Source organism: Hemitrygon akajei, chromosome 23, assembly GCF_048418815.1.
Source record: "Hemitrygon akajei chromosome 23, sHemAka1.3, whole genome shotgun sequence".
Classification (NCBI taxonomy): Eukaryota; Metazoa; Chordata; class Chondrichthyes; order Myliobatiformes; family Dasyatidae; genus Hemitrygon; species Hemitrygon akajei.
The window spans coordinates 35,803,625-35,831,390 of record NC_133146.1 but is presented as its reverse complement, the minus strand read 5'-3'; the positions used below and the strand labels follow the sequence as shown (position 1 = coordinate 35,831,390).

The following is a 27,766-nucleotide window of genomic DNA, read 5'->3' as shown; positions in this document are numbered from 1 at the left end:
GTTGATAGACTCTTGATTGGTCAGGGCATGAAGGGATGCAAGGAGAAGGCAGGAGATTGGTGCTGAGAGGAACATTGGATCATCCATGATGAAATGGCAGGGCAGACTCGATGGGTGAAACGCCCTAATTCTGCTTCTGTACCTTATGGAGTTAAGGTCCCATTGTCTAAATGCATTTAATAAGCTAACACTCTAAACGGAAATTTACTTCACTTATCTGGTACTGTTTCAGTATTTATAAAAGGATGTTCAGAAACCACAGCATAGATTCTGCACAGTGGTCTGTGCTGCAGGCAGTGACGTAAGGGAGCTTCTGTGCATTGGGTCTGTGGGGGACTCTCAGCATTGGCTTTTGCTTCAATGTTGCAAAACTGGAAAAGTCAAGTAAATCATTGGTGTCTTATTAAAGGGAGAATGTGAAAGCTTTTGAGAGGGTACACTAGGAGATTTACCAGGCTGTTGTCTCCTGAATGTCTTACAAGAAAAGTTGAGACAGATGAGGGCTTTTCTCTTTGGTGTGATGGAGGATGAGAAGCAACTTGACAGAGGTGCATAAAATTATGAAAGGCATAGATAGGTAGATAATGAGTGGACAGCCATGGTGGAAGTGGTCAAAACTAGAGGACTTCTGTTTCAGATGAGTGGAGGACAAATCATCCAGCAGCAAAGGAGTTTATAGCAGAACAAAGTGTAACAAACCTAGAGGTACTGTCTCTGAAAGTTCAGAGAATTCACAACAATCTATATGAATTTATGGCACAAGGAGTTTGATCTGGTGTGAACCAGTTACTGAAGGATAGAGTCATAGAACACTACAGCACAGAAACATGCCCTTTGACCCATCTAGTCTATGCTGAACCATTAATCTGTGTAGTCCCATCAACCTGCAACTGGACTATAGCTGACTGACCCCTCCCAAATTTCTCTTAAATGTTGAAACTGACCCCACATCCACCACTTACACCAGTAGCTCAATCCACACTCTCTCCAACATCTGAATGAAGAAATTCCCCCTCATGTTCCCTTTCACCTTTCACCCTTAACCCATGATATCTAGTTGTAGACTTACCCAACCTCAGTGGAAATGTCTGCTTGCATTTACCCTATCTATACCCCTCATAATTTTGTGTACCTCTATCAAAACTCCCCTCAGTCTTTTACGATGTAGGAAATAAAGTCCCAGGCTATTCAACCTTTCCCCATAACTCAGGTCCAGGAGTCCTGCAAAATCCTTGTAAACTTTCTCAGCTCTCTTTCATTTTTATTGTCATCTTTCTTGTAGGTTGGTCACCAATACTCCAAATTGGGCCTCACCAAAATCTCATACACCCTCAAATAACATCCCAGCTTCTGTACTCAATACATTGACTTACGAAGGTCATTGTGCCAAAAGCTTTCCTTATAATGCTATCTGCCTGTAACACCACTTGCAAGGAATTTCAAAGGTTCAAATGTTCAAAGGTCCAATTTAACGTCAGAGAAATGTATACAATATACATCCTGAAATACTTTTTCTTTGCAACCATCCACGAAAACAGAGGCGTGCCCCAAAGAATGGACGACAGTTAAATGTTAGAACCCCAAAGTCCACCCCCCCCAGCTCTCCTCCCTCCTGCACGTAAGCAGCAGCAAGTAACAGTCACCCCTGCCCCCCACCAGCAAAAAAAGAAGCATCGGCACTCACCGAGCACTCAAGTGTTAGCAAGGTAATAGCAAAGACACAGACTTGGAGTTATCCCATAGACTTTGCGTTTCACCCGGTATATGACATACCACAGGTTTTCTCTCTCTCCCTATTAATGGAGAAGGAGGTGTCTCCATTTTCCTAGTGAGCAGGGTGATATAACAAACAACTCGCTGGTTTACAACGTCAAAAGTCCGTTACGTTGCTTTTTTCGAGCTCTGTGGCAGAAGATCTCAAAGATCTCGTGTCTCCGGGCACACAACCACTGATACCGAACAACAACAGCCAGCTATGAAATCCCGAGAGCGGGTCCCAGTCCCACAAGGAACCAAAGTCAGCGTGTAGCTCCAGGTCAGGGTCTTCAAAAGAACCCTGAAAGGGAAAAATAGAGATGGAAGTAGAGCTGTTTCCAAAGATGCAAGCAAAGGAATTGCCGTTTAGCACCATCATTACTCTTCTCTGCCTCTTCCGAATTTGGATCCATATTCCCAATCCCTCTGTCCTACAGTACCACACAGTGCCTATCACTTTCCCTGCAAGACCTACTATGGTTGGTATCCCAAAGTGCAACACCTCACACTTTTCTGCATTATGTTCCATTTGCCTCTTTTCCAGCTTGTACAGATCCTTTTGCAAGCTTTGATAGTCTTCCTCACTATCCACTCCACCCCCAAACTTTGTGTCATCCGCAAATTTGCTGATCCCGTTTACCACATTGTCATCCATATTGTTGATATAGATAACAATAATGACAGACCTTACACCAACTCCTGCAGCACAGCAACAGTCACAGAGACAACAATCTACAACTATTCTCTAGCTTCTTCTGCAAAGCCAATGTCTAATCCGGTTTACTACCTTACCTTGACTGTCAAGTGACTGAGCCTTTCTAACCAACCTCCCATGCATGACCTTGTCAAAGGACTTGCTGAAGTCCATGTAGACAACATCTACTGCCTGGCCTTTATCAACTTCCTCAAAAATACTCTATAAGATTGGTTAAATACAACTTACCACACACAAAGCCACATTCATTATCCCTAATCCGTTCCCGTCTATCCAAATATTTATATATCCAGTGCTTTCATGTACCTTCCAATAATCTTCCCACTTCTGCTGTCAGGCTCATTGGTTTATACTTTTCAGGCTTATTCTTGGAGACTTTCATAAGCAACGAAACAACATTGGCAGTCCTCCAATCATCCGGCACTTCACCCATAGCTAAAGATGCTCTTAATATCTCCGTGAGGACCCCTGCAATTTCTGTACTCACCCCCCACAGGGTCCGAGAGAACACAGTGTCAGGCCTCAGGACATTTCCACCCTAATTCACCTTAGGAAAGCAAACAGGGAGGTTTACTAAGGCTACTGGGGAGAGTTTAAACTAGAATTGTTGGGGGGTGTGAACTGAAGAGATGGAGGAAGGGGATAATGGCTGACAAATAGAGAAAGCTTGGAGACAGTGTGTGAGGGAGGATAGGCAGATGGTAGAGAAGGGATGCACTCAGATCGATGGTATGAGATGTCTCTATTTTAATGTAAGAAGCATCATGAACAAAGTGGATGAGCTTAGAGCGTGGATCACTACTTGGAGCTATGATATTGTGGCCATTACAGAGATTTGGATGGCTCAGGGTCAGGAATGGATACTCCAAGTGCCAGGCTTTAGATGTTTCAGGAAGGACAGGGAGGGAGGCAAAATAGGTGGGGGCGTGGCACTGCTGGTCGTAGGTAGTGTCACGGCTGCAGAAAACGAGGAAGTCATAGAGGGATTGTCTACAGAGTCTCTGTGGGTGGTTGTTAGGAACAGGAAGGGGTCAATAACTCTACTGGGTGTTTTTTATAGACCACACAATAGTAACAGGGACATAGAGGAGCAGATAGAGATTCTGGAAAGGTGTAATGCTAAGTGTCATTGTGGTGGGCGATTTAAATTTCTCAAATATTGATTGGCATCTCCCTAGAGCAAGGGGTTTAGATGGGGTGGAGTTTGTTAGGTGTGTTCAGGAAGGTTTCCTGACACAATATCTCCGTTACCATAGCAATGGAGAGGGATAGGAACAGACAAGCTAGGGAAGAGTTTAATTGGAGTAAGGGGAAATACGAAGCTATCAGGCAGGAACTTGGAAGCACAAATTGGGAGCAGATGTTCTTAGGGAAATGTACAGTAGAAATGCGGAAAATGTTCAGGGGATATTTGCATGGCGTTCTGCAAAGTCCACTCCAAGGAGAAAAGGCCGAGCTCACTCAACGTATTCTCATAAGGCATGCTCCCCAATCCAGACAACATCCTTGTAAATCTCCTCTGCACCCTTTCTATAGTTTCCACATCCTAACTGTAGTCTTAAACTCAATTGCATGGATGATAAAGGCCAATATACTATATGTCTTCTTAACCACAGAGTCAACCTGTGCAGAAGCTTTGAGAGTCCTATGGACTCGGACCCCAAGATTTCTCTAATCCTCCACACTGCCAAGAGTCTTACCATTAATACTATATTCTGTCATCATATTTGACCTACCAAAATGAACCACCTCACACTTATCTGGGTTGAACTCCATCTGCCACTTCTCCGCCCAGTTTTGCATTGAATCGATGTCCTGGTGTAACCTTTGACAGCTATCCACAATTTCCTCAACAGATGCTTAAACCTAACTTCTTTTTGTTGGTCTGTCTCAGCTGTAGAGTTATGTACGATCCAATGTGTACTTGGGAACTGGGGAGCACAAAATGTGGCAATGGTCCTTGCACACTTCACAACTCTCTCTCCCTCTATGCCTCCTCAGTGTCTCCTCAGAAATGGTGGCAGGGGGACAAAAGCTGGGAAGTAAGTCCTCTAGGGTATTTGAGATTTAAGAAAATAATGATGGTGTCGTATAATGAATCAGAGAGCAAGTCATGAGTCAAGACGGTAGAGTGTATATCAGGGTTGATATAGAAAGCAAAGGAGACTTTAATCTACATCTAGACTGGACAAATCAAATTTGCTACTAAGTTGGAAAATAAATTCATTGAATGTGTTCGAGTTCCTTTGAGAAATTAATTCAAGAAACGTCAATTTTCAGTCTCATTTTGGTCAATTAGTGAATGTTCATTGATAATCTTATTATTGGCCTTTGGAGAATAGTGACCATAACGGTTATGTTGTTAAACTTCCAGTTATCCTGGCAATGTCTATATCCACAATAATTTGACATACAGCTGTAATGCTGTTCATAATAATATTTTATTGAAGGCAAGCATAATTAGATGATGACAATACCTAAGTGATGATCAGCAGAGGGCAATGTGTGTTATGTTGTCTATTGTACTGTGGGTAGAGCATTCCACAGATCTGCCCCAGGTTCCATGCCACAGCACTTTAGGTGAGTCTGTGTGTGTTGTGTGTGATCTTCCTAGAGCTTCTCCCTTCACTCTCTTTCTCTTTGAGTATGTTAGTTGGTTGGACCCAAGTCCTTGGCCACATATCTCTACATGTAACTTATCTAAAATTCTAAATTATACTTTCCATGTGTTGCAAAGTTTACCCAATCCCAAACATGGTCACATTTGCACTGTTCAGTTACGGGAATGATAGGTGAACATCATTGTCTGAACCTGGTCAGGTCAGAGAAATGCATTGCCCTTATGTTATCCATATTTCACTTCTGCTGACATTATTTGTCATTCCAAATGAAGACCTGGAAATACATTAAATCCACGGCCTGTGATTGTAAACTTCAATCGCATCTCTGTTCTTGACACCCTCTGAAATTTCACTACTTTGGTGTTCTTCACTCAAACTTGCTTACAATCCTACATACCTCCAATCTTCCAGCTATCCCAGCATGCTGAACCCACACTGCAAAGAATGTGTAGTTGCTCATTCCTTTCATTTGGTCGAGTCAGACACAGACTCTAATTCCCAATTATGTTCATAGGATAATGCATTAAACAATCTGATGTGAAAACTTGTCAGGACTTTTCATTTGGATGAGTTTGTTGTAATTCCATACTTTCAGCTTTCTTTCTTTCCAGATTTAATTGAATGTCCAAAGAAATGCAACTAAACTCAGTTTGTTCACAGGACCAGTTAGTGTCACTATCTTTGAAATAACACAAGGGTTAGGTGTAGTTACAATAAGGTTGTCTTTTAAAATAACATATTCACAAGTAAAACTCTCATTTAAAAATGATATATATTTAGTAAATAAATCCTACAAATCTGTCCTCACATCCAGTGGAATCATTTCACCTTTCAAATATCATTACGGTCCTCCAAGGAAAGGCGTAGCTCACAGAGAGCGCTGAGATATTCTTCATTGCCAGGATCAAACTCCAAGGCCTTTTCATAACATTCAACAGCTTTGGACTTGTTGTGGCCCAGCTGATGCAGTAGCCCTCTGGCACCAAGGGCCATGCTGTCATGTGGATTCCTACAAAGTTTCCTGTCTGCCCATTTCTCCAAATGCTCACAACCCTTTTTCCAGAGCTTTGACTGAGTTTCAATCTTCAGGGCTTTCTGTAACAACCTGATGCCATTGAATTCCGACTTCCTCTGGTACAGTTGAAATAAACCAGCCTCTAAGCATATTCTCTGTATATTTTCTGGGCGAATATCAACTAATTTCAAAAGATTACTATAGATCTCCTCTGCTTTGGAATACTCTCCATTTCTTCGACAGATGTCTGCAAAATCCAGTTGTGATTTAATAGCTGACTTTGGACGATGCTCAAATGCCTTTCCAAAGTGATATTTGCATTGATTGAACAAATCTGCTTTTTGTTGGAATTCAGGGTTCTGAGGATCCTTGCTCAGAGGATTGGCAATTAATTCAAGTAGTTTGATTCTGTAACACATGCCCAATTGGTCATGCAGGACGCTAGAATGTGGGGAAATTTCTAATGCTTTCTTCAACAACATGATTGCTTTTTCCACATCCTTTTCTTTTCGGTAAAATTTTGCAGCATTGCGAAGCACTTTTGGATAATCAGAGGTTTTCTGCAATGCTTGTTCAACTAATTCATTTGCTTCCTTTTTTTGCTTGAGCTCTTGAAGTTTTAGAGCCAACATAACCATGGCCAGCGAGTCATCGGGATCAAGCTCCAGTACACGATGCAGATTCTTCACTGACTGTCTCTGTTCACGATTTTCTGGTGTACCAGCAAATGATTCCAGGCGAAACAAAACAGTGGCACATCCCATCATCCATTCTGTATTATCAGGATCTTCCTCCAGTGCCTTCTCAAAACATGCCTTTGCCTCTTCATAGTATTGACTAGCTGACCTCAGCAAAGACCATCCCTTCTCCCCGTACACCTCGGGTATCATTGCTGTATAGCGAGGGCCATCACTGAGCGGTTTACAGATCATCTCCAGCTTGTCGAGATAGGACTGGGCCTCGGTCAGATGTCCCATGTGGTAATGCACCCAGGCAAAGTTTCCATAGGTGATGATGCTTCTTCTTTCAAATTCATCTTTGTGGTTCTCCCTCAGAATCTTTTCAGCTTCCTTTAAATTTTGAATTGCTTCTTCATAGTTGCCCTGCAGGCAATTTACGAAAGCGAGTTGGTTGTAGGACCTTGCCTTATATTTCAAATTCAGTTGGATAGAATCTTGCAATCTGTACATCACATCTTCCAAGTCAACATTTTCTTTCTGGGGGCTCCATGTGAAGTGACACTGAAGCTGATCGAGCTTCTCTTTCAATAATTCTCTCTGTGTGTTGCTGAAAGAGGACAAAATTCATGAAAATTCATCTCAGTTCACGTAAGGAAGGTTGGCTTTTCAATACCAAATGTACAAAGCATAAGCAGATCAGGCGTGTTGCATGGGTTTCTGTTCTGATATTGTTGAACTCAATGTGTTAATGGGAATAAGGAAAGAGATCAGTGTGGAAAAGTGTGTGTGTGTGTGTGTGTGTGTGTGTGTGTGTGTGTGTGTGTGTGTGTGTGTGTGTGTGTGTGTGTGTGTGTGTGTGTGTGTGTGTGTGTGTGTGTGTGTGTGTGTGTGTGTGTGTGTGTGTGTTAATTGGATAAACATCATGATGTCTACAGGCCATGATCTGAACGAAAGCGTTCGCGTCACTGACAATTCCAGTGAAAGCTTGTTTTAAGCAGGTTTTGTGTAATTGCCTCAGCACTTCTATCAATGAAATCAAAATGAATTATTATTCAAACCATTCATGGATACAGCTGAACGAGACAGCATTCATCTGAGGCCAAAGTGCAGAAACCTACAGTACACACGCATTCAAAATAATGAAAGAGAAAAACAAGAACATAGTCACGCAAGAAAACACATTTTTAGTCCAAGACCCTGAGCGATAAGTCCCACAAATTGATGATTCCCAGCATCCTGCTTGTAATTCTACTGATCCAACAATGGAGGGCAGCACTGACGGGAGAAGCCACAGCCCAACGGAGCATGGACGCCACATTACACCGCTTCCAATGTCCCCTCCTCACCTGGACTGTGCAGCAGGCAAGTCTGCTGCTTGAGTTCTAGTCATTGCTGCAACTGAGCTGATACTGCTGCCTAACTTCCTGTCTCACCACCAATCAAGGGAAACAGCCCGCGGCAATCGATGGCCAGCCGTGCCTCGGGATCGCAAAAGAAACATCCAATACAGTCACTCACAGTTCCTCTACACGTTGCATTCGCACACCAGCTCCGGTGCCTTCGACTAGCAGGCAGCAACACAGCCTGCACCCAGGTCATCTCCCCCTGAGGCCTGATGGGCTGACTCTCCTCTCATGGCCTGATGACTGGCCTCTCCTCCCCTAAACTGCTGGATGGCTACTCCAAACAATAAGCAGCTCACTGTTGCAGTAGACCTGCTCTACTGGTTGTTATTGGAGTCCTGTATGGATGTATGATAAAAAAAAAGCACATTTAATAAAGAGAAAAAAACACCTTTGGTTGGCCCCCAAGAGGCTGTTGTGTCTATTTATCCTAGCATTGCTCACGAGCCACCATCTCTGTCCTAGCTTTGTTCTAAGTCGCCTCCAACAAACTTCCCAGTGGAATGGAGCTAATCTTCAGAACTAATAGGAACTGTTCAACATTTAGAAACTGCTCAGCTATAGAAGATTATCAAAGGATACAGCAGGATATAGAGTAGTTGCAGATATGAGTTGAGAAATGACAGTCAGAGTTCAATCCAGCCAACTGTGAGGCGTTGTACTTTTTGAGGTCAAATGTAACAGGACAGAGCACAGTTAATGTACAGAAGGATCTTGGTGTCCAAGTCCACAACTGCTTGAAGGTGGCTGCACAGTGTGGAAAGAAAAGGCATATGGGATCTCTGCCTTTATTATTCACAGTCTTGTGTTCAGTAGTCAGGAAATTGTGTTGCAGTCTTATAAAGCTCTGGTTAAACCGCATCTGCAACGTTGCATTGAGTTCTCATTGGCCCATTATAGGGAGGGTGTGGGAGTTTTGGGGAGGGTGCAGAAGAGATTTGCTAGGTTGCTGTCTGGATTAGAATATTTGTACTAAATAGAGAGGCTGGGCAAACTTGGGTTACCTTTTCTGCAGTGGCAGAGACTGCGGGAAGACCTGGCTGAAATTTATAGAAATTATGAGAGGCATAGATTGAGTAGACAGCTTGTATCTTTTCCTGAGGATCAAGATGTTTAATACTACAGGGCATGCATTTAAGGTGAGAGACAGTAACTTCAAAGGAGATGTACTGCTTTTCCGAGCAGTGCATTCCAGACGTACAGCATAGAGAGTGCCTAGAATGCATTCTCTTGGGTAGCAGAAGAGACAATTAAGACTGAAGCTTTTAAAAGGCTCTTTGGAAGGTACATGAATGTGTAGAGAACGGAGAGTATGGATATTATGTAGACTGAAGGGATTTGCTTAGTTAATTACTTGTTTAGTTAGTGTGACAGAGCCGAATGGGCTGAAAGGCATGTTCTAGTACTGTACTGTTCGATGTTCTACATTCAAAGCAAAGTACACATCAAAATCAGCTGAATCTCAGTGGTCAAGCTGCAATACGCCAACAAGGCTTGCATTTGCACATGCTCAGTGGCCAAATGGCAAGCCACTCTTGTCTTAGGTTACTTGAGGAAAAGAGTACTTGAACTTCAAACTCATAGACCTGGCATGAAACCCGTAGTTTAGCAGCAGTGATTATCGAACATAGAGCACTGCAGCACAGTACGGGCCCCTCAGCCCACAATAATATTGTGCCAACATCGTAACCTCCTCTGAGATTAATTTTACCCTTCTGTTCTACGTAGTTCTTCATTTTCTATTATCCATTTGCCTATCTAAGAGTTTCTTAAATACCCCTAATGTATCTGCCTCTACCACCACCCCTGGCAGGGCATTCCATGCACTCTCAGCTCTCTGTTATCCTTGCTCTCTTCTGTGTCTCTGAGACCTGGAGTATGTGTGGTGAATTACATATACCTGTCTGGATACGCCCCCCACCCCGCTGACTGCTCCTGTGGCTCCTCCCACAGACCCCGGTATAAAGGCGATTGGAGGCACAGACCCTTCCTCAGTCTCCAGGATGTTGTGTGATGGTCACTTGCTGCTTGTTTTTTCTTCCAGCCAATTAAAGCCTATATCTCGCCTCATGTCTCCAAGAGTTATTGATGGTGCATCAATTTTATTGGCTGGAAGTTTTAAAATATGGAGAGTATTTTACATCTGGAAAAATTAGACTTGGACCCTCAAGCTCCAGAAGCAGCTGTTGCCTTTGAACTCTGGCTTGCATGCTTCCAATCATACTTGGAAGTGATTCCTGTGACTGAGCCTGCCACAATGCACAAAATCCTCCTTTCCAGGGTCAGCCCGAAAGTATTCTCCCTTATCAGGGACCTGCCGACCTACCAAGGGGCACTGGATGCCCTCAAAAGGCAGTACCTGCGGCCGGTGAACACCGTCTACGCAAGACATCGCTTAGCGACGCGGCGGCAGCAGACTGGTGAGTCGAGCGGGGAGTTTGTCTGAGCCCTACAGACACTCGTGTGGGCCTGCAACTGTAAGGGACTAACGGCAGAACAGCATGCGGAGCTCCTGGTACGAGACGCCTTTGTTACGGGGATCAGGTCAGTGTACGTACGCCAGCGGCTGCTGGAAAATGCCGATCTTACCTTACGCTCGGCGATTGAGACGGCCGACACGCTGGAGGCTGCTCTGCACAACGCTGATGCTGTCCAGCCGCGCCATCTCCCGCCGGTTCCGTGGACACCACAGACCCCGCCATCCGCGAGCAAATCTACCTCGGCTGCTGCCAGTCGCGAGTCCATGAGCTCCCCGAAACCGACCACAGCTGCTGCCAGTCGCAAGTCCGCGCAGTGTTACTTCTGCGGACTCGAAAAGCACCCCCGAAAACGCTGCCCGGCCCGAGAAGCTACCTGCTCCAGCTGCGGAAAGAAGGGCCATTTCGCCAAGGTCTATAAGTCTGAACCACGAGCGGGGTCGGGCAGCGCTGCGTGTGAGGCATGGGGGCCCCCATCTTTCCTGCCCACCTTGTGCGAGATATGGGGGTGGCCATCTTTGTCGGCGCCACCTCACCCCGCCCCCGACCCACGGGTGCTTACCGGGCACCAAGATGGCGATTCAACTCTGGCCTCCGTGACCCTCGACTAAAGCGCCCCACACCAGCTTGCAAGGTCAATGATGGACATCCTGGTGGAGGGGCACAGGACTAGCTGCCTGTTTGACATGGGCAGCACTGAGAGTTTTATTCACCCGGACACGGTGCAACGCTGCGGACTCGTGACATGGCCGGTAAGCCAGAGGGTCACCATGGCTTCTGGGTCGCATTCCACAGACATCCAGAGGGGTTGTGTAGCGACATTGTTGGTGCAGGGCACAGAATATCGGAACTTTGCGCTACTGGTCATGCCTCAACTGTGCGTGCCTGTGCTATTGGGGCTGGACTTCCAGAGCCACCTGAAAAGTGTGACTATGGCATATGACGGGCCCCTCCCACCACTCACTGTCAGGAATCCTCAGTTTTGTGGGACTTCGCCATATACCCCGCTACTGACCACACACACACACCGACCCACACATCCCACCCAGCACCATGCCGACAGCTGCGCTACTGACACCACTTGCAGCCTCTCCACCCTCAAGATCCCTCCCCCACCGCTGTTCGCCAACCTGACCCCCGACTGTAAACCTGTGGAAACTAAAAGCAGGAGGTACAGCGTGGGGGACAGGGCCTTCATTCAGTCAGAGGTGCAGCGGCTGCTCGGGGAGGGGATCATTGAGTCAAGCACAAGCCCTTGGCGGTCCCAGGTGGTTGTTCTTCGGACCGGGCAGAAAAATAGGATGGTCGTGGACTATAGCCAGACCATCAATAGGTTCACACAGCTTGACGTGTACCCCCTACCCCGCATCGCGAATATGGTCAACCAGATAGCTCAGTACAAGGTGTACTCGACAATAGATCTGAAATCCGCTTATCACCAGCTCCCCATCCGCCCAGAGGACCGCCCCTACACCACCTTTGAGGCGGGCTGCAGGCTCTATCACTTCCTGCGCATCCCCTTCGATGTCACAAATGGTGTCTCTGTCTTCCAGAGGGAAATGGACCGGATGGTGGACCAGTGCCAACTGAAGGCCACATTTCCCTATCTGGATAACATCACCAGCTGTGGTCATGACTGGCCGGATCACAACACCAACCTCCAACGATTTTTCCAAGTGGCCAAAGCCCTGAACCTTACTTATAACAGGGACGTGAGTGTTCGGAACCACCCGACTTGCTATCCTTGGGTATGTTGTGGAGAACGGGGTCATTGGCCCTGATCCCGACCGTATGCGCCCCCTGTTAGAACTCCCTCTTCCCACCACCCTCAGAGCCCTCAGACGGTGCCTGGGCTTCTTTTCCTATTACGCCCAATGGGTCCCCCATTACGCAGACAAGGCCCGCCCCCTGGTCAAGTCCACTGCATTTCCCCTCTCAGCCGAGGCCCGCGAGGCCTTCAGCTGCATTAAAGGGGACATTGCCAAAGCAACGATGCATGCGGTGGACGAGACCATTCCCTTCCAAGTAGAGAGTGACGCCTCCGACTTCGCGCTGGCTGCTACCCTCAATCAGGCAGGCAGGCCAGTAGCATTGTTCTCTCGTACCCTTCAAGGCTCTGAAATTCGGCACTCCACGGTGGAGAAAGAAGCCCAGGCCATAGTGGAAGCTATTAGGCACTGGAGGCACTATCTCGCCGGCAAAAGGTTCACCTTGCTGACCGACCAGCGCTCAGTTGCGTTCATGTTCAGCAACCAACAGCGGGGCAAAATCAAAAATGATAAAATTTTGCAGTGGAGAACAGAACTCTCCACCTACAACAATGATATCCTGTACCGGCCTGGAAGGCTCAATGAGTCCCCTGATGCCCTATCTCGGGGAGCGTGTGCCAGCGTGCAGCTCGACCAGCTATATGCCCTCCAGGCAGATCTTTGCCACCCGGAGTTCACCCGATTTTACCATTTCGTGAAAGCCCGGAACCTGCCTTACTCCCTTGAGGACATCAGGATAATGACCAGGGACTGCCAAGTCTGCGCTGAGTGCAAACCGCACTTCTACTGTTCTGACAAGGCGCAACTTATCAAGGCCACCCGCCCCTTTGAGCAACTGAGTGTTGACTTTAAGGGCCCCCTTCCCTCCACCGACCACAATGTCTACTTTCTCAACATTATTGACGAGTACTCGCGGTTCCCCTTTGCCATCCCCTGCCCCGACACCACAGCCACGTCCGTCATAAAAGCCCTGCGCCAGCTCTTCACTCTGTTCGGATATCCCTGCTATATCCACAGTGATAGAGGGTCCTCCTTTATGAGTGATGAGCTGCGCCAGTACCTGCTGGCTAGGGGCATTGCTACTAGTCGGACCACGAGTTATAATCCCCGGGGAAATGGACAGGTGGAGAGGGAGAATGCCACAGTGTGGAAGGCCACACTTTTAGCCCTTAAGTCAAAAGGGTTGCCGGTCTCTCGATGGCAGGAGGTCCTCCCTGAGGCACTCCACTCTATCCGCTCCCTGTTATGTACGTCCACCAATGCCACCCCTCACGAGCGCCTATTCTCTTTTCCCAGGAAGTCTGCCACTGGGACCACCCTACCAGCTTGGCTGACGCCCCCAGGGCCAGTGCTGCTCCGGAAACATGTGAGGAGCAATAAATACTCCCCGCTGTTCAAGAGGGTTCACCTTCTACATGCGAACCCCCAGTATGCTTACGTGGTCTTACCTGATGGGCGGGAGGACACGGTCTCCGTCTGCGACCTGGCGCCCGCAGGAGCAGCAGACCACTACCCCGAACACTCCACGGTAACTATGAACCCTGTACCCGAGGTGACACCGCGCACACCAAGCCCTACACAGACTCCTCACGACACTCCTATACCGGGTGTCTCGTACGTGCATATACCAGGCGCCTCGCACACACATGAAGGATCACTGACGCCTAGTGGGCTGACACCTCCAGTTAGGCCGGAACCAGCACAACCACCATCTCCGGTGCAATCACCACCAGCACCTGTGCAATCACAGACGGTGCTACATAGATCGCAGCGACAGATTCGACCACCTGATAGACTTAACCTGTAAATATACTTGTAAGAAACTTCGCCCCATGGGGACTCTCTTTTAAAACAAAGGGGGGGTGAATGTGGTGAACTACATATACCTGTCTGGACACGCCCCCTGCTGACTGCTCCTTTGGCTCCTCCCACTGACCGTGACTCCTCCCACAGACCCCGGTATAAAGGTGATTGGAGGCTCAGCCCCTTCCTCAGTCTCCAGGATGTAGTATGGTGGTCACTTGCTGCTTGTTCTTTCTTCCAGCCAATAAAAGCCTATATCTCACCTCACGTCTCCGAGAGTTATTGATGGTGCATCAATATGTACATTGAGCAACTTCAAATCACTTAGCAATGCCACCAAAACTATTTTCACAAAATTCTCCAAATACGCTGCAAGAATAAACAAATCAACATTGCTCTCCTCTCCCAGGTCAGAATCCCCCGAACTTTAGTCCTAACATGGTCAGCTATATGATGCATGTTACTCATGTCCCTGCAATGGATTCCTGAAGGACATTATATCCTGAACTCTGTCAAAGCAGATAGATTAAGAGGTGGACAATGGAAAATATTTAATAATATGCTGAAAGCCTCCTTGAAAATTTGCAACTGCCCCACTGTCTTTTGGGCATCTTTGTCTCTTCACCCCTTCAACTGAGATATGATTCAGATTTATTTATCGCAGGTACATCAGAACATACTTTAAAATCCGTTGTTTACACTAATTACCAAAACACCCAAGGATGTGCTCATAGCATCCAGAATATGTTGTCACACATTCTGGTGTTGGCATAGCATGCCCACAATGTTCAGCAGGACAACACAGGGCACAGCAAGTGGCAAAACAATGCCAGTAAAATCAGCTCTGTTTCTTCCTCCCCTGCACCCACCTACACCCATACACAGTCCTCCATCCCTGGGACAGGCAGTCTCCAGTGGACTAGGACTCGCAGTCTTTGACTTCTCCAGTGGACTCGCTGAGATTCGCAGACTCTGGGCTCTGGTCATCTACCTTGCCTTCTGATTGCCAATTGGGCTTTGATCTTTGAAAAGAACTCACCGATGATGATGAATGAGGATTCGAAGTCCAGGCCTCAAATGGCAGGCTCACCAACGAGGAGAATCCGAACACTAGGCCTTAAACTCTGGACTCGCCAGCTCGTGTACCTAGTGGGTCACCGGCCCTTTGTTCCTCATGCCAGATGCTGGAAGCTGCTGACAACTCCCTGACCCTGATTGTTCTGATTGGCCCTGAGAAAATTGAGTCCATGCAGTCAGAGTGCACAGAAGCTCTTTGCCAGTGGTGGAAGGAGTGTAGCACCTCCCAAATTACCCCGAGTCTACCTCCTCTGTCAAGTTCTTTCTCCCTCATCTGTGGCAGGGTGTGATTCACCCCACTGATATTAGCAACCACCTCAAATCCATAACAGCAACGTTAATCAAGTCTTTCTCAATTTCTCACGACTGTGGAAAAAAGAATAACTTATTCCCCATAATTTATGCAAGCCCACTCCCTTACCGTGCTCTGCCTGTACAGTAAACTTAAATGCCAAATAGGTTGCAATATTCTTTACCTCATTTTCTGAATTGAATAAACACGTTAAATATCCTTTACAGCTTCAGTTGCACTTTGATTTTGATAGGATCATAAAGGATATTCAATGATTTTTCTTTTCCACCTCAGCAATTTCTGCTCTGAATTCTAAATGTGAAGAGAGTTGAAAACTAGGAAGTGAAGCTAAAATGCAGTTTTCTTTCCCAACGCTGAGCCAATTACAAATGCTGTATGGTTTACTAACAGAGTTAAAGCAGATGGCCATAAGACCTTATCTGATTGGTTGATCTGAATTCTGCCTACTTACCACTTCTCACAGTTGAGTCATTTGCCTAATTCTGCACTTATGTCTTATGGTTTTTAACATTTACTTGTACTTATTGTTGCTGTAAAGCTCCCTGATAACAACTTGCCTTTCTTGTTGCAAGGCTGCATCTGAAAAGCTTTCTAGAAAGGTGGTGGAAGCATCAATAGCTTTGATGGACTTCAAGTCTGAAATGATTGCTCGCTACTCGGATGTACCCTTGGAGGGCTTTTAGTTGAAATATGTGTGCAGTTGCCTTCAGTGTGCAGGTGTTGACAAGTAAGGCAAATAAATTTGACTCAGTGGAACAGCAAGTAGAACCACTGCCTCATGGTGCCAGAGAACTGGGCTGAAACTTCAACGTACAGTGTTAGTCTGTTCTCCCTGTGACTGCATGGGCTTCCTTCAAGATCTCTGGTTTCCAAAGTTATGTGGGTTGGTAGATTGCTCTGAGTGTGGAGGTGAGTGGTAGAATCATTTTGAGGGGTGTGTGTAGGTAGGGTTCGGTAGTGAAGAGTTGAAAAGAATATAAGAAGAGCAAAAAGGGCAAGAAAATAATAAAAAGGGTGCCTAAAAGTGGAAGCGGGATTGGTTAGCTATGTGCAGAAGCTTTCTGACTATGTTGATACCATGTTTAAGTTTAATCATCGAAGCTAATGATTTTTAAAATAATATCAGAATCAGGTTTAATATCACCAGCATATGTCATGAAATTTGTTAACTTAGCGGCAGCAGTACAATGCAATACATGATAGATATAGAGAGATAAATAAATCAATCGATTACAGTAAGTACATTAAATAGTTAAATTAAAAATAGTGCAAAGACAGAAAAACAAATGAGTCAATGTTCAATTAGCAATTTGTTGGCAGTAAGGAAGAAGCTGTTCCTGAATCGTTGCGTCCTTCAGGCTTCTCTACTTCCTTCCTGACAGTAACAATGAGACAAGGGCATTTCTTTGTAGTAATGGAGCTTTCTGCTCGAGCATTCAGATTCTCTCTCTCTCTCGCTCTCTTTTTTTTTGTTGACTGATTAACTTTGAAAGATCTTTTCATTGTCCACATCACCCAGAGTCATCAGGACAAATCAAATGAATGAATGGCACTATCAGACAACAACTGATTAACTATCATGAGAAAGGAGTACTGTGAACTACACACGGTTCTTCCTATGGTCTTATGTAGCATCAGAACAACCCCTAACAAGAAAACGAAACGCAGTCCATTTGAGGTGGTAAGCAGCGTCACTGCCGGGAGCCCTCAATTTCAGAGAGTCTGATACAGTAACATACTTCCTGGCAGACAGTTTAGTTAACTGTTGTGTGAAATTAACCCAGGCTGTACAGTCTGCTTCTCAACAGGCTTCTGCTTCTTAGAATGATCCAACAGAAGGAGGACGCACTTTGATCCCTGGTGAATGGGCCCTGTTTGCAGTGGCAAGGTTTTTGCTGCTTGCTGTAGCTAACGTACTAGTAAACCCTTGACTGAGTGCCTACACTGCCGGGCTACAGTGAGGAAATCCCTAACCATCCAGAAGACTTGATGAGGTTTATTCTAATATTAGTTGCTGTCTTCTATTTGCCAATTTTCTCTACTTATTAATTCCCTTACTAATATTCATACTAATTTGCTTTATCACAGTTTACATCTTTCTTTCATTTGTATAGGATCATTCATGGAATATTTCAAACTTTATTAAGTCTTACGTTAGTATGCCTACTAATCTGTCATGACATAATCCTATGAATACTTTGAAAAATATATCCCATTCGGTATTTCATAACTTAAGTAGTTTTTGATTATTCTAAACTTTGTGTAGATATGTGCCTCTGAACTTTCAGATGTAGGGGAGATTGTTGGATCTGATTGTTTAACTTTAATTTACTTTGCAGCTTAACAATTAATTATCTGCTCATATTTTAAGTAATTACATATATATGAATAAATGTTTATTACACCTCATGCATCTGCTCTGCCAGCCAGGAATTAGTGCTGTAAGCCTTTGTTGCACTCTCTCACATAATTCCCAACAGGGTCTCTCCAAGGTCCTGTGCACTTACTGGGTAATAACACTATTCCTGTTCCCTTCCAATATCATTTTGTTTCAATGCTCTGCATTGAGCTCCGAGAGCAACACATGATATTGATAAAGATAACCAATTTTAGATCAGTTTAGTTTATTGTCAATGAAATTCCTTGCTCGTATAATGCTCACAGAACAAACTGGATACTTGGTAATAATAAATGCCATGGCAAATGCAGAACAAAATGGCACAAAGGTACAGTAGCAATGCAATCTGAGACAGTGCAAAAAGAGTTGCTAAAGTAACAATAACTAAATAACCAAGAGAGGTAAATATAAAAATCTGAGGACATGGCAGCACCACTGAGAGTGGGATGTGATTGGTTTAGAAGTCAAAATAAGTTAAAGTAAATTTATTATCTAAGTAAGTCTTGCATATCCTCTTTACACTCTCCTCTCTAGCCTTCCTCAATGCCCTTTTAGGGAGGTATGCCCTATAGCATTTGATATTTCTACTTTGGTAAATGATTCTATCTACCTTATCCCTTTCATATTTTAATTAACTTCCATCAACTCTCCCCTAAGCCTCCCATTCTCCCACACTTGTGTAACCTCCCTTAATTGCTAATATCCCCTGGTAAACCTGTTCTGCACCCTCTCCAAGGGCTCCACATCATTCCTGCAAAGGGGCAACCACAACCCATACAATACTCAAAATGCAGCCTAACCAATGTTTAATACAACTGCAATATGACTTCCTGACAGACTCTATGCCCTTGGTGATGAAAGCAATCATGTCATTTTACCACTTGCTTTGCCACTTACAGGAAGTTATGGAAATAGACCAAGATCCCGTTCTCAAAATTTCAGTCATGAACTATCGACTTTCCCTTGTATTTGATCTCCCACAATGCAATGCCTCACACTTACCCTGATTAAACTCCATCTGCCATCTCTTTGTACATTAATGTAATTAACTCATCCTCTGTTGTATACCTTGATGGTCTTCTTCACTGGATAGATAGATAGATAGATAGATAGATGGATAGATAGAGAGTAGAGGGGAAGGAGTAGAGGGGAGGGGGAGGAGGGAGAATGGAGGGTGAGGGGGTGTGAGGGGGTTGAGAGAGGGGGAGGGAGGGGTGGTGGAAGAGAGAGGGGTGAGATGGTGAGGGAAAGGGAGAGGGTGAGAATATCACAAATAACAGATGGGGAGGAGCACCAGAGAGAGGCAATGGGCAGGCAAGGAGATAAGATGAGAGAGGGAAAAGGGGATGGGAAATGTTGAAGCAGGGGTAGGGTTGGGGTGCATTACTGGAAATCTGAGAAATCGATGTTCATACCATCAGGTTGGAGGCTACCCAAACGAATATAAGTTGTTGTTTTTCCAACCTAAGCGCGGGATCACCCAGAGGCCACTCATTTTAATTCCACTTCCCATTCACATTCTGATCTGAATGATGCCACATTCCATGACCTCCTCCACTGCCTGCTGAGTTCCTCCAGCATTTTATATGTGTTTCCCTGTGGACCACTACTAGTCACAGACTTTTGTCCAGAATTCCACTCTTCCATCAGTAAACTCTGTCTTCAATAGGCAAACCAATTCTGAATTCAAACCACTAATTCACCACTAGTCTTCATCTTCTTGATCAACCTTCCATAAGTGATCTCGTAAAAATGCTTTATTGTAGTTCATGTGGACAACATTTCTTGCCCTGCCCTCAACAATCACCTTTGCCATCTCCTCAAAAAACTTAATCAAGTTTATAAGACATGATCTGCTCCACACAAAGCCATGCTGAATGTCCCTAATCAGTTTATGTTCTTTCAAATGTGAGTAAATCCTATCCTTAATGATCCTTTTCAACAGCTTCCCTACCACTATGTGAGTCTCACCAATTTATAAGCTCCTGGTTTTTCCCCCATTTCCTTTTCTTTAGTTTAACTTAGAGATGCATCATGGTAGCAGACCCTTCTGGCCCAAGGAACTTGCACCACAAATGATTCCCATGTAACCACTACCTGTGCGAGTGTGGAATGTGGGAGGAAAACAGAGCATCCAGCAGAAATTCAAGCAGTCAATGGTGAGAACCTACATTCCCTCCAGACATTGGCAGAACTGAACTTAGGACACTGGTGTAGTAGCTTTACTCTGACTGCTATGCTAACGTGCCTACCATACCAAACTTCCTTTAGGAATTAAGTTAATCATTGTCCAGTCATCCGGGACATCACCTGTGGTCATTAACAACACAAAGATTGTTTTCAAAGTCCCAGCGCTCTTTTTTATTGATTCTTTGAATAGCCAGTAATAGATCCCATCAGGCCCTGGTGATTTATCCACCTTAATATGCTTCAAGAGCCCCAACACCATCTTCTTCTTGATCTCAAAATGCCCTAGGTATTAGAATGTCTGGTATCATTCTCATTATCCTCCATTTCCTTCTCTTTATGAATACCAATGCAAAATACTTGATTGATACCTCACCCATTTCTATTGAGTCTAGGAATCTAGAATAAGAAATTACCTTTCTTATCCTTGAGCAGTCCTACCCTCTCGATTGTTATCCATTTGTTTTTGAGATACATTAAAATTCCTTGGAATGCTCTTTAATACTACTCTCCAAGAAAATTCCATATCCATTTTGGACTTTTAATTTTTCATTTTCTTTATGTTCCTTTACATTTCAGCTTTCTTTTAAGGCTCTGTCCAATTTCATCTTCCTATACCTTACATATGCCTCCTTTCTCCTTTTTTAACTAAATCTACGATGTCTCTCATCATCCAAAGATCCCTTACCTTACCATCTCTCTCATTCGTCTTTACTGAAACATGCCTGTCCTACACTCTGGTGTTTTACTTACCCTGCTTTTCACCTCTAGTTCCAATATGAGAGTGTTTGCATTCCAAGCCTGGATGACAGACTTGAGACATTGTTCTTGGCCATGACTTGCTTGACCTGAGACTGCAACCTTCAACCCCTCTATTTTTAACCCCTCTTATTATATTACCTTTGGAAATTCCACTGATTTGACATTCTTGAGTGTCACCAACAGGCTGAACTGAATATTCTGCTGGCGTTTCTTTAGCTTGTTTATGACAGACTTGCCATTTAAGATTTTAGCTCTCAGGCATGTCTTTGGATAGAATCTTGACTGTGTTTTAGAAATTCAGGCTTATCCTAAGAATCACTATTCAAAAATTCCAGTTGATTGATGAGGTACAAGATATAAATTGAAAACTAAAATACAATTAACATTTAAACATAGAACATAGAACTTTAAAGCGCAGCACAGGTCCTTCAGCCCACAATGTTGTGACGACCTTTGAAGCTATTCTAAGATCAATCTATTCTTCCCTCCTATATAGCCCTACATTCTTCTATCATCCATGTGTCTACCACCACCCCTGGCAGCACCTACAACTCTGTGTAAGAAATTTACCTCTGACCTGCCCCCTATATTTCCTTCAATCCGCTTAACCCCCTTAAATTTACCTCTGACATGCCCCCTTGTACAAGCCATTTTTTCCCTGGGGAAAAAATGTCTCTGGCTGTCAGCTCAATCTATCCCTCTTATTGTCTCATACACATCTATCAAGTTACTTCTCAATCTCCTCTGCATCCTCTAATGAGGCAGCCAGAACTGAACACAATATTCCAGGTTTGATCTAGCCAGGGTTTTATGGAGCTGCAAATTTACCGCATGACTTTTGAATGCAATCCCCCCACTAATGGCCAACACACTATTCGCCTTACCAAACTCATCAACCTGCATGGCAACTTTGAGGGCTCTATGGGCATGGACCACAAGGTCCCTCTCTTCTTCCACACTGCTAAGAATCCTGCTATTAACCTTCTACTCTGCTTTCAAATTTGACCTTCCAAAGTGAATCACTTCACACTTTTCCAGATTGAACTCCATCTACCACTTCTCAGCCCAGCTCTGCACCCTGAAGAGGTCCCTTTTAACCTATGGCAGCTTCTGCGCTCTCCATAACACCACCGACCTTCATGTCATCTGCAGTGAAGGAATCTCATACGAAGACTCATCGTGATTTTCAGAGTTGGTTCCTTTAGACTTAAATCCCCAAAACCCACTTTTGTTTCTGAATACTGGAGTGAGTAATCTTCAATGAAGCACAAGGACTGGGAATGATAATTACAAAATTACTATTTGAAAATCACACTTTCATAAATGGTTGCTATGGTAGCAATACGGTTTGTGTGACACTACGGGCTGTTCGGAGTTCGGAATTCAATTCTGGCAGCACCTGTAAGGAGTTTGTATATTCTCTCCGAGTTTCCTCCTGGTGCTCCAGATTTCTCTCGCGGTCCAAAGACGCACAGTTCGTGGGTTAATTGGTCATTTTAAATTGCCCTGTGATTTGGCCTGTGTTATATAAGAGTTTGCTGGGCAGTGTGGATCATTTCCTGGAAGGACCTGTTCTGCACTGTGGCTTGAAATAAGTGTAACCCTGTAATTTAAGAAGTAAATAAAAATCTCAGTGAAGAACATGCTGCAAGAGTATACTACGTGAGACTAGTGAGACAAACTTATCCTCAGATCAAGCAGAAGCAAAGATCTTTCAAGTGTTGTTATGTTCCTCAATGGAAAGACGTAATTCATAAAGAGCACTCAGATATTCCTCGTTCTCATGGTCAAACTCCAAGGCCTTCTCGAAGTATTCAATAGCTTTAGCCTTGTTCCCATTCAGCTGATACAGTAGCCCTTTCATACCAAGAGCCTTGCTATCATGTGGATCCTTGCAAAGTTTTTTGTCTGTCCACTTCTCTACTTTATCATGACACTTTTTTCGTTCATTTGAGTCATATTGAACTTTCAGTCCTTTAAGGAATAGGCTGATGGCATTTGATTCACACCTTCTCTGGTACAGTTCAAATGTCCCAGCATGCAGACATATTCTCTGCAAATTTTCTGGACGGATATCATCTAATTTCAAAAGATTACTGTAGATCTCCTTAGCTTTGGAATACTCTCCATTTCTTACACAGACACCTGCAAAATCCAGTTGTGATTTAATAGCGGATTTAGGACGGTGCTGAAATGCCTTTCCAAAGTGATACTTGCATTGTTTGAACAACTTTGCTTTCTGGTGAAATGCAGGATTGCGAGGGTTTCTGCTACGAGGATTGTTGATCAGTTTATCTAATTTAATTCTGTAGCACATAGCAATTTGATCGTGCAAAAATGCAGAGAGTGGAGTTATTTCTAGTGCTTTCTTCAACAGCCTAATGGCTTTCTCCACATCTTCTTCTAATCTATAAAATTTTGCTGCATAACGAAGCACATATGGTAAATCAGGAGTTTTTTGCAATGCTTGTTCAACTAATTTAGTTGCTGTCTCTTTTTGCTTGAGCTGTTTCAGTTTTAGAGCCAACAGCACCATTGCCATGGAGTCATCTGGATCAAGCTCCAACACTCGCCTCAGATGCTTCACTGACTGATTTTGTTTCCGATTTTCTGGGGTACCAGAAAATAATTCCAGACGAGACAGAGCAGTTGCATACCCCATAATCCACTCTGTATTATCAGGATCTTCCTCCAGAGCCTTCTTAAAGCATTCCTTTGCTTCTTCATAGTACTGACTAGCTGACCTCAGCAATGACCATCCCTTCTCCCCGTACACATCGGGTATCATTGCTGTATAGCGAGGGCCATCACTGAGCGGTTTACAGATCATCTCCAGCTTGTCAAGATAGGACTGGGCCTCGGTCAGTTGTCCCATGTGGTAATGCACCCAGGCAAAGTTTCCATAGGTGATGATGCTTCTTCTTTCAAATTCATCATTGTGGTTGTCCTTCAAAATCTCTTCAGCTGCATTTAAGTTCTGAATGGCTTCTTTATTCTTGCCCTGCAGACAATTTACGAAAGCGAGTTGGTTGTGACATGTGGCTTGATATTTCACACCAAGATTTATAGCATCTTGCAATCTGTACATCACATCTTCCAAGTCAATGGTTCCCTTCTGAGGGCCCCACGTGAAGTGACACTGAAGCTGATCGAGATTCTCTTTCAACAAATCTCTTTGTGTGTTGCTGCAAGTGAAGAAAATTCACGAAATTCATCACTTCATACATGATCATTTTTCTTCACATCATTTCTTGTAACAAAGCCGAGAGTCCTCCAAACTTTAAACAACACATGAATAAATTTTAAGTTGTACGTATATTGAGCCCAAATGGAAGTTAGTTTTATTTTATATTTACATTATTACCATATAAATGCAGTTGTACACTTTATTATGTACATCTGTACACCTGCTTGTTAATGCCAATATCTAAACAGCAACTCATATGTCAGCAACTCAATGCATAAAAGCATGCAGACATGGTCAAGAGGTTCAGTCATTGTTCCGATCGAACAATAGAATGGGTAATGACTTTGAGCGTGGAATGATTGCTGATGTCAGACAGGGTGGTTTGAGTATCTCAGAAACTGCTGATCTCCTGGGATATTCACATGTAAGTCTCAATGCAAAAAATCCCACAAAAACAAAAATCAGGTGTTCTTGTTTATCAGAATGGTCAGAGAAGAATGGCCAAACTAGTTCAAGCTAACAGGAAAGCAACAGTAACTCAAACAATCATGACTCAAATAAGAGTGGTCTGCTGAAGAGCATCTCTATAAGCACAACACTTGGAAGCTTGAATTGGATAGGCAGCAGCAGCAGAAAGGCAGGAACATTTACTCAGCTGCCACAAGAGATACCTAACTGAGTGCATAATAAACATGAGAAAATCTGCAGATTCTGGTAACACAAATAAGCACACACAAAATTCTGGAGGAACTCAGCTGGTCAAGCAGCATCTATAGAAATGAATAGATAGTGAACGTTTTGGGCTGAGGACCTCTTCTCTAGAACTGCTAAGAGAGAAGGTACCAGAATAAAAAGTTGGGGGGGAGGGTGCAGGAAGGAGGCTAACTGGAAGGTGATAGGTGAAGCTAGGTGGGTGGGAAAGGCAAAGGGCTAGAGAAGAGGAAATCTGAGAGGAGAGTAAGCCATAGGAGAACAGAAAGGAGCAGGGAACCCTGAGGGAAGTAATAGGCACATGAGAAGACGTAAAAGATGGGGACTAGAGGTTGGGGGGGATTTGTTTACCAGAAGGAGAAATCAATATTCATGCCATCAGATTGGAGGCTACCCAGATGGAATATATGATGTTGCTCGTCCACTTTAAGGATGGCCTTGTTTTGGCCCAAGAGGAGATCATGGATCAGTACAGTGGAACGTGGAATAGGAATCGGAATTAAAATGTTTTGCCGCCAAGCAGTTCCGCTTGAGCCAGATGAAGTGGAGATGCTTGACATTATATAGTGTATAATGTCACAATGTATAATGTCCATGCATGAAGATGTCTGAGGAGAAACTTGATAAGCTAGGTTGGTTTTCCTTGAAGAAAAAAGAAGAATACAAAATTATGATGGACACAATTAGACACAGTAGATTATAGAAAATATGTCCCAAGTCAGAATCATGTATAACTATCTGGTGTAGATGTAGAGCAAGGGATAAAAAGCTTTGAAAGTCCGTCAACAGATGGTGTTTCTAAGCTGAACACATTGCTAAACATGAGTGGGGAAGACAGTAACTTCACAACAGTTAACATTAGAATCATTGAGGCGTAGAAAGCTGCAGAAAAGTTGTTGGTAGATGGGATAAGTATAGATGGATACTTGATGGTCAACATGAATATGATGGGCCGAAGGACTACTTTTGTCGGTGTGACACTGAGATTGTCTGATGTCTTACGCTTACCAGTCGTGGTACTGCTGAGCATCCAAAATGGTACAGAGAGTGTTGCAGATACTAGACGTCTAAATAACAAAAGAAAGTACTGGATATGTTTATTTGCCTGAAGTTATTGAAACAAGTGACTGGGCTGTAATCTGTTTAACTGGGAGATAATTTCTTGGAATGAAAGCTTATTGGCCTGAAATAATAACTGTGCTTTACTTTCGACACAAGCAGCCTGATCTGCCTTTAATGATGTGCCTATGAATGCACAACACCAACACTGTGCTCCAGGTACAGTTACAGCAATGCATTCGGCATGCTTATGTAATCAAGCTACTATGCAATAGTTAAAAAATAAAGTTTAAATACAGGAGATTTACAGCGTTCTGTACCTCATTATGTTCATTCGAAATAATGTTCTTTGAATTTCTTTCACAGCTTCAGATGGCCCGTTAATGTTGAGTTGATCGAGAATGGGTGTCCTATGTTCTGATTTCCTGCTTGAACAGATTGACAGCAATTTCCTGAAGCTGAATCGAAACTGACCCTATAAACTGAAACCAGCTTTTTCCAAGAAATGATGCCACTGGAAAAACAATGCATGCTGCAGCAGAGCTCTCAGTATCCAATTACCGTACAAAGGCAGGCTGGATAGCAACAGTAATAATTAACTTGGCCCATCAGACCGAACCTGATTGGCTGATTTTTATCTGCCCACTCTCCATACCTGGCAGCATCTCAGATAGTCTTTTAACTATTTGTGTTTCCCTGCTTTTCCCCTTCCCAGAGTTCTGTGGAAGGAAGACGGAGACACTGGTAGCAGTGATGTTCTCAGAGCCAGCAAGGGTCCCTGGTTTCTTGGATACAGCCTTGCAGGTCTCCAAGCTGAAATCTGAACTCGATAAACAAGATTGATCTACACTAAACGGCACACACCCCAGCACGCCAGAGGGTAGTGTAGCGACCCCTAGAGGACAGTGTAGTGCAGTGACAGAGGCAGTCCATAGTACCTCAACACAGTGCAGTAAGGCCTACAGTGATCTCATGAGCGTAACTAATGTGCGACAAAGAGCAGTTCTGAAAAAAAAATGGCTTGTCTCTATCGTTCATATGCCTAGAAATTCCATTGTATAGCACAATATTTTTAAGGTTATGAAATAAAATTGATTTAACGTGGAATAAATCATACTTGTCCTCAAATAACTCTACTCATAACATTTCACTGCATGCACGCACAATGACACAGTGCAGCTGAATTTTGTTGCCTTTCAGGACCAGGGACTACAGTGTGTGCTGATGCAGAACCTTCTAGATCCGGAGACTTGTTTGTGAGGTCAAGCAGCACATCTACTCTTACCCCGTTGTTCCATCACCCTACCAGAGATAGGGTTCCTCTTGTCCTCACCTACCAGCCAACCAGCCTTCATGTCCAGCACACAATTCATCAAAACTTTCACCACCTCCAACGGTTCCCACCACCTAGCAGATCTTTCCCTGCCCACACCATCTGTTTTCCACAGGGATTTTTCCTATGCTACTCCCTTGTCTATTCATCCTTCCCCACTGATCTCCCTTCTGGAACTTATCCTTGCAAGCTGAACAAGTATTACACCTGCCCCTACACCTCCTCACTCACTACCATTCAAGACCCTAAACAGTCCTTCCAGGTGAGCCGACACTTCACGTGAGAGTCTGTTGAAGTTGTTTACTGTGTTCGGTGCTCCCAGTGCGGCCTCCTGTACATCGGTGAGTCCCGACATAGATCGGGAGACCGTTTCGCTGAGCACCTACACTCTGTCTGCCAGAACATGTGGGATCTCCCAGTGGCCAGCCCCTTCAGTTCCACTTCCCATACGTTCACCCATGGCCTTCTCCACTGTCGTCATAAGGTCACCCTATATTCCGT

At 44.3% G+C, this 27,766-nt stretch overlaps 2 protein-coding genes across 4 annotated transcripts; both read right to left on the bottom strand.

Annotated features, from left to right (window-relative positions):
• Positions 1 to 4,892: 4,892 nt before the first annotated feature.
• LOC140715338 (interferon-induced protein with tetratricopeptide repeats 5-like) lies at positions 4,893 to 22,477 on the bottom strand. 3 transcript variants are annotated; one of them, XM_073027391.1, is made up of 3 exons: positions 22,375 to 22,477; positions 8,305 to 8,527; positions 4,893 to 7,393 (listed from the first exon to the last, which is right to left on the bottom strand). In XM_073027391.1, exons 2-3 carry the CDS (start codon positions 8,322 to 8,324, stop codon positions 5,923 to 5,925), a joined length of 1,491 nt encoding a protein of 496 aa, XP_072883492.1. In that variant the 5' UTR covers positions 8,325 to 8,527; positions 22,375 to 22,477; the 3' UTR covers positions 4,893 to 5,922. The 3 variants fall into 3 exon arrangements, with proteins under 3 accessions (XP_072883492.1, XP_072883493.1, XP_072883494.1); XM_073027392.1 differs by lacking the exon at positions 22,375 to 22,477 and adding an exon at positions 15,792 to 16,011; XM_073027393.1 differs by lacking the exons at positions 8,305 to 8,527; positions 22,375 to 22,477 and adding an exon at positions 15,792 to 16,011.
• Positions 16,737 to 26,716, bottom strand: LOC140715340 (interferon-induced protein with tetratricopeptide repeats 5-like). The gene is made up of 2 exons (XM_073027394.1): positions 26,253 to 26,716; positions 16,737 to 24,160 (listed from the first exon to the last, which is right to left on the bottom strand). The coding sequence occupies exons 1-2, from the start codon at positions 26,264 to 26,266 to the stop codon at positions 22,690 to 22,692; spliced, it is 1,485 nt and encodes a 494-aa protein (XP_072883495.1). The 5' UTR covers positions 26,267 to 26,716; the 3' UTR covers positions 16,737 to 22,689.
• Between the last annotated feature and the right edge of the window lie 1,050 nt (positions 26,717 to 27,766).

Bases quoted from the DNA above. Each gene is read 5' to 3' on its own strand.
- LOC140715338 (XM_073027391.1), bottom strand. From the start codon at position 8,324: ATGCAACGTGTAGAGGAACT. The intron at 7,394-8,304 runs GTGAGTGACTGT...GTCCTCTTTCAG, and splicing joins ATGCAACGTGTAGAGGAACT to CAACACACAGAGAGAATTAT.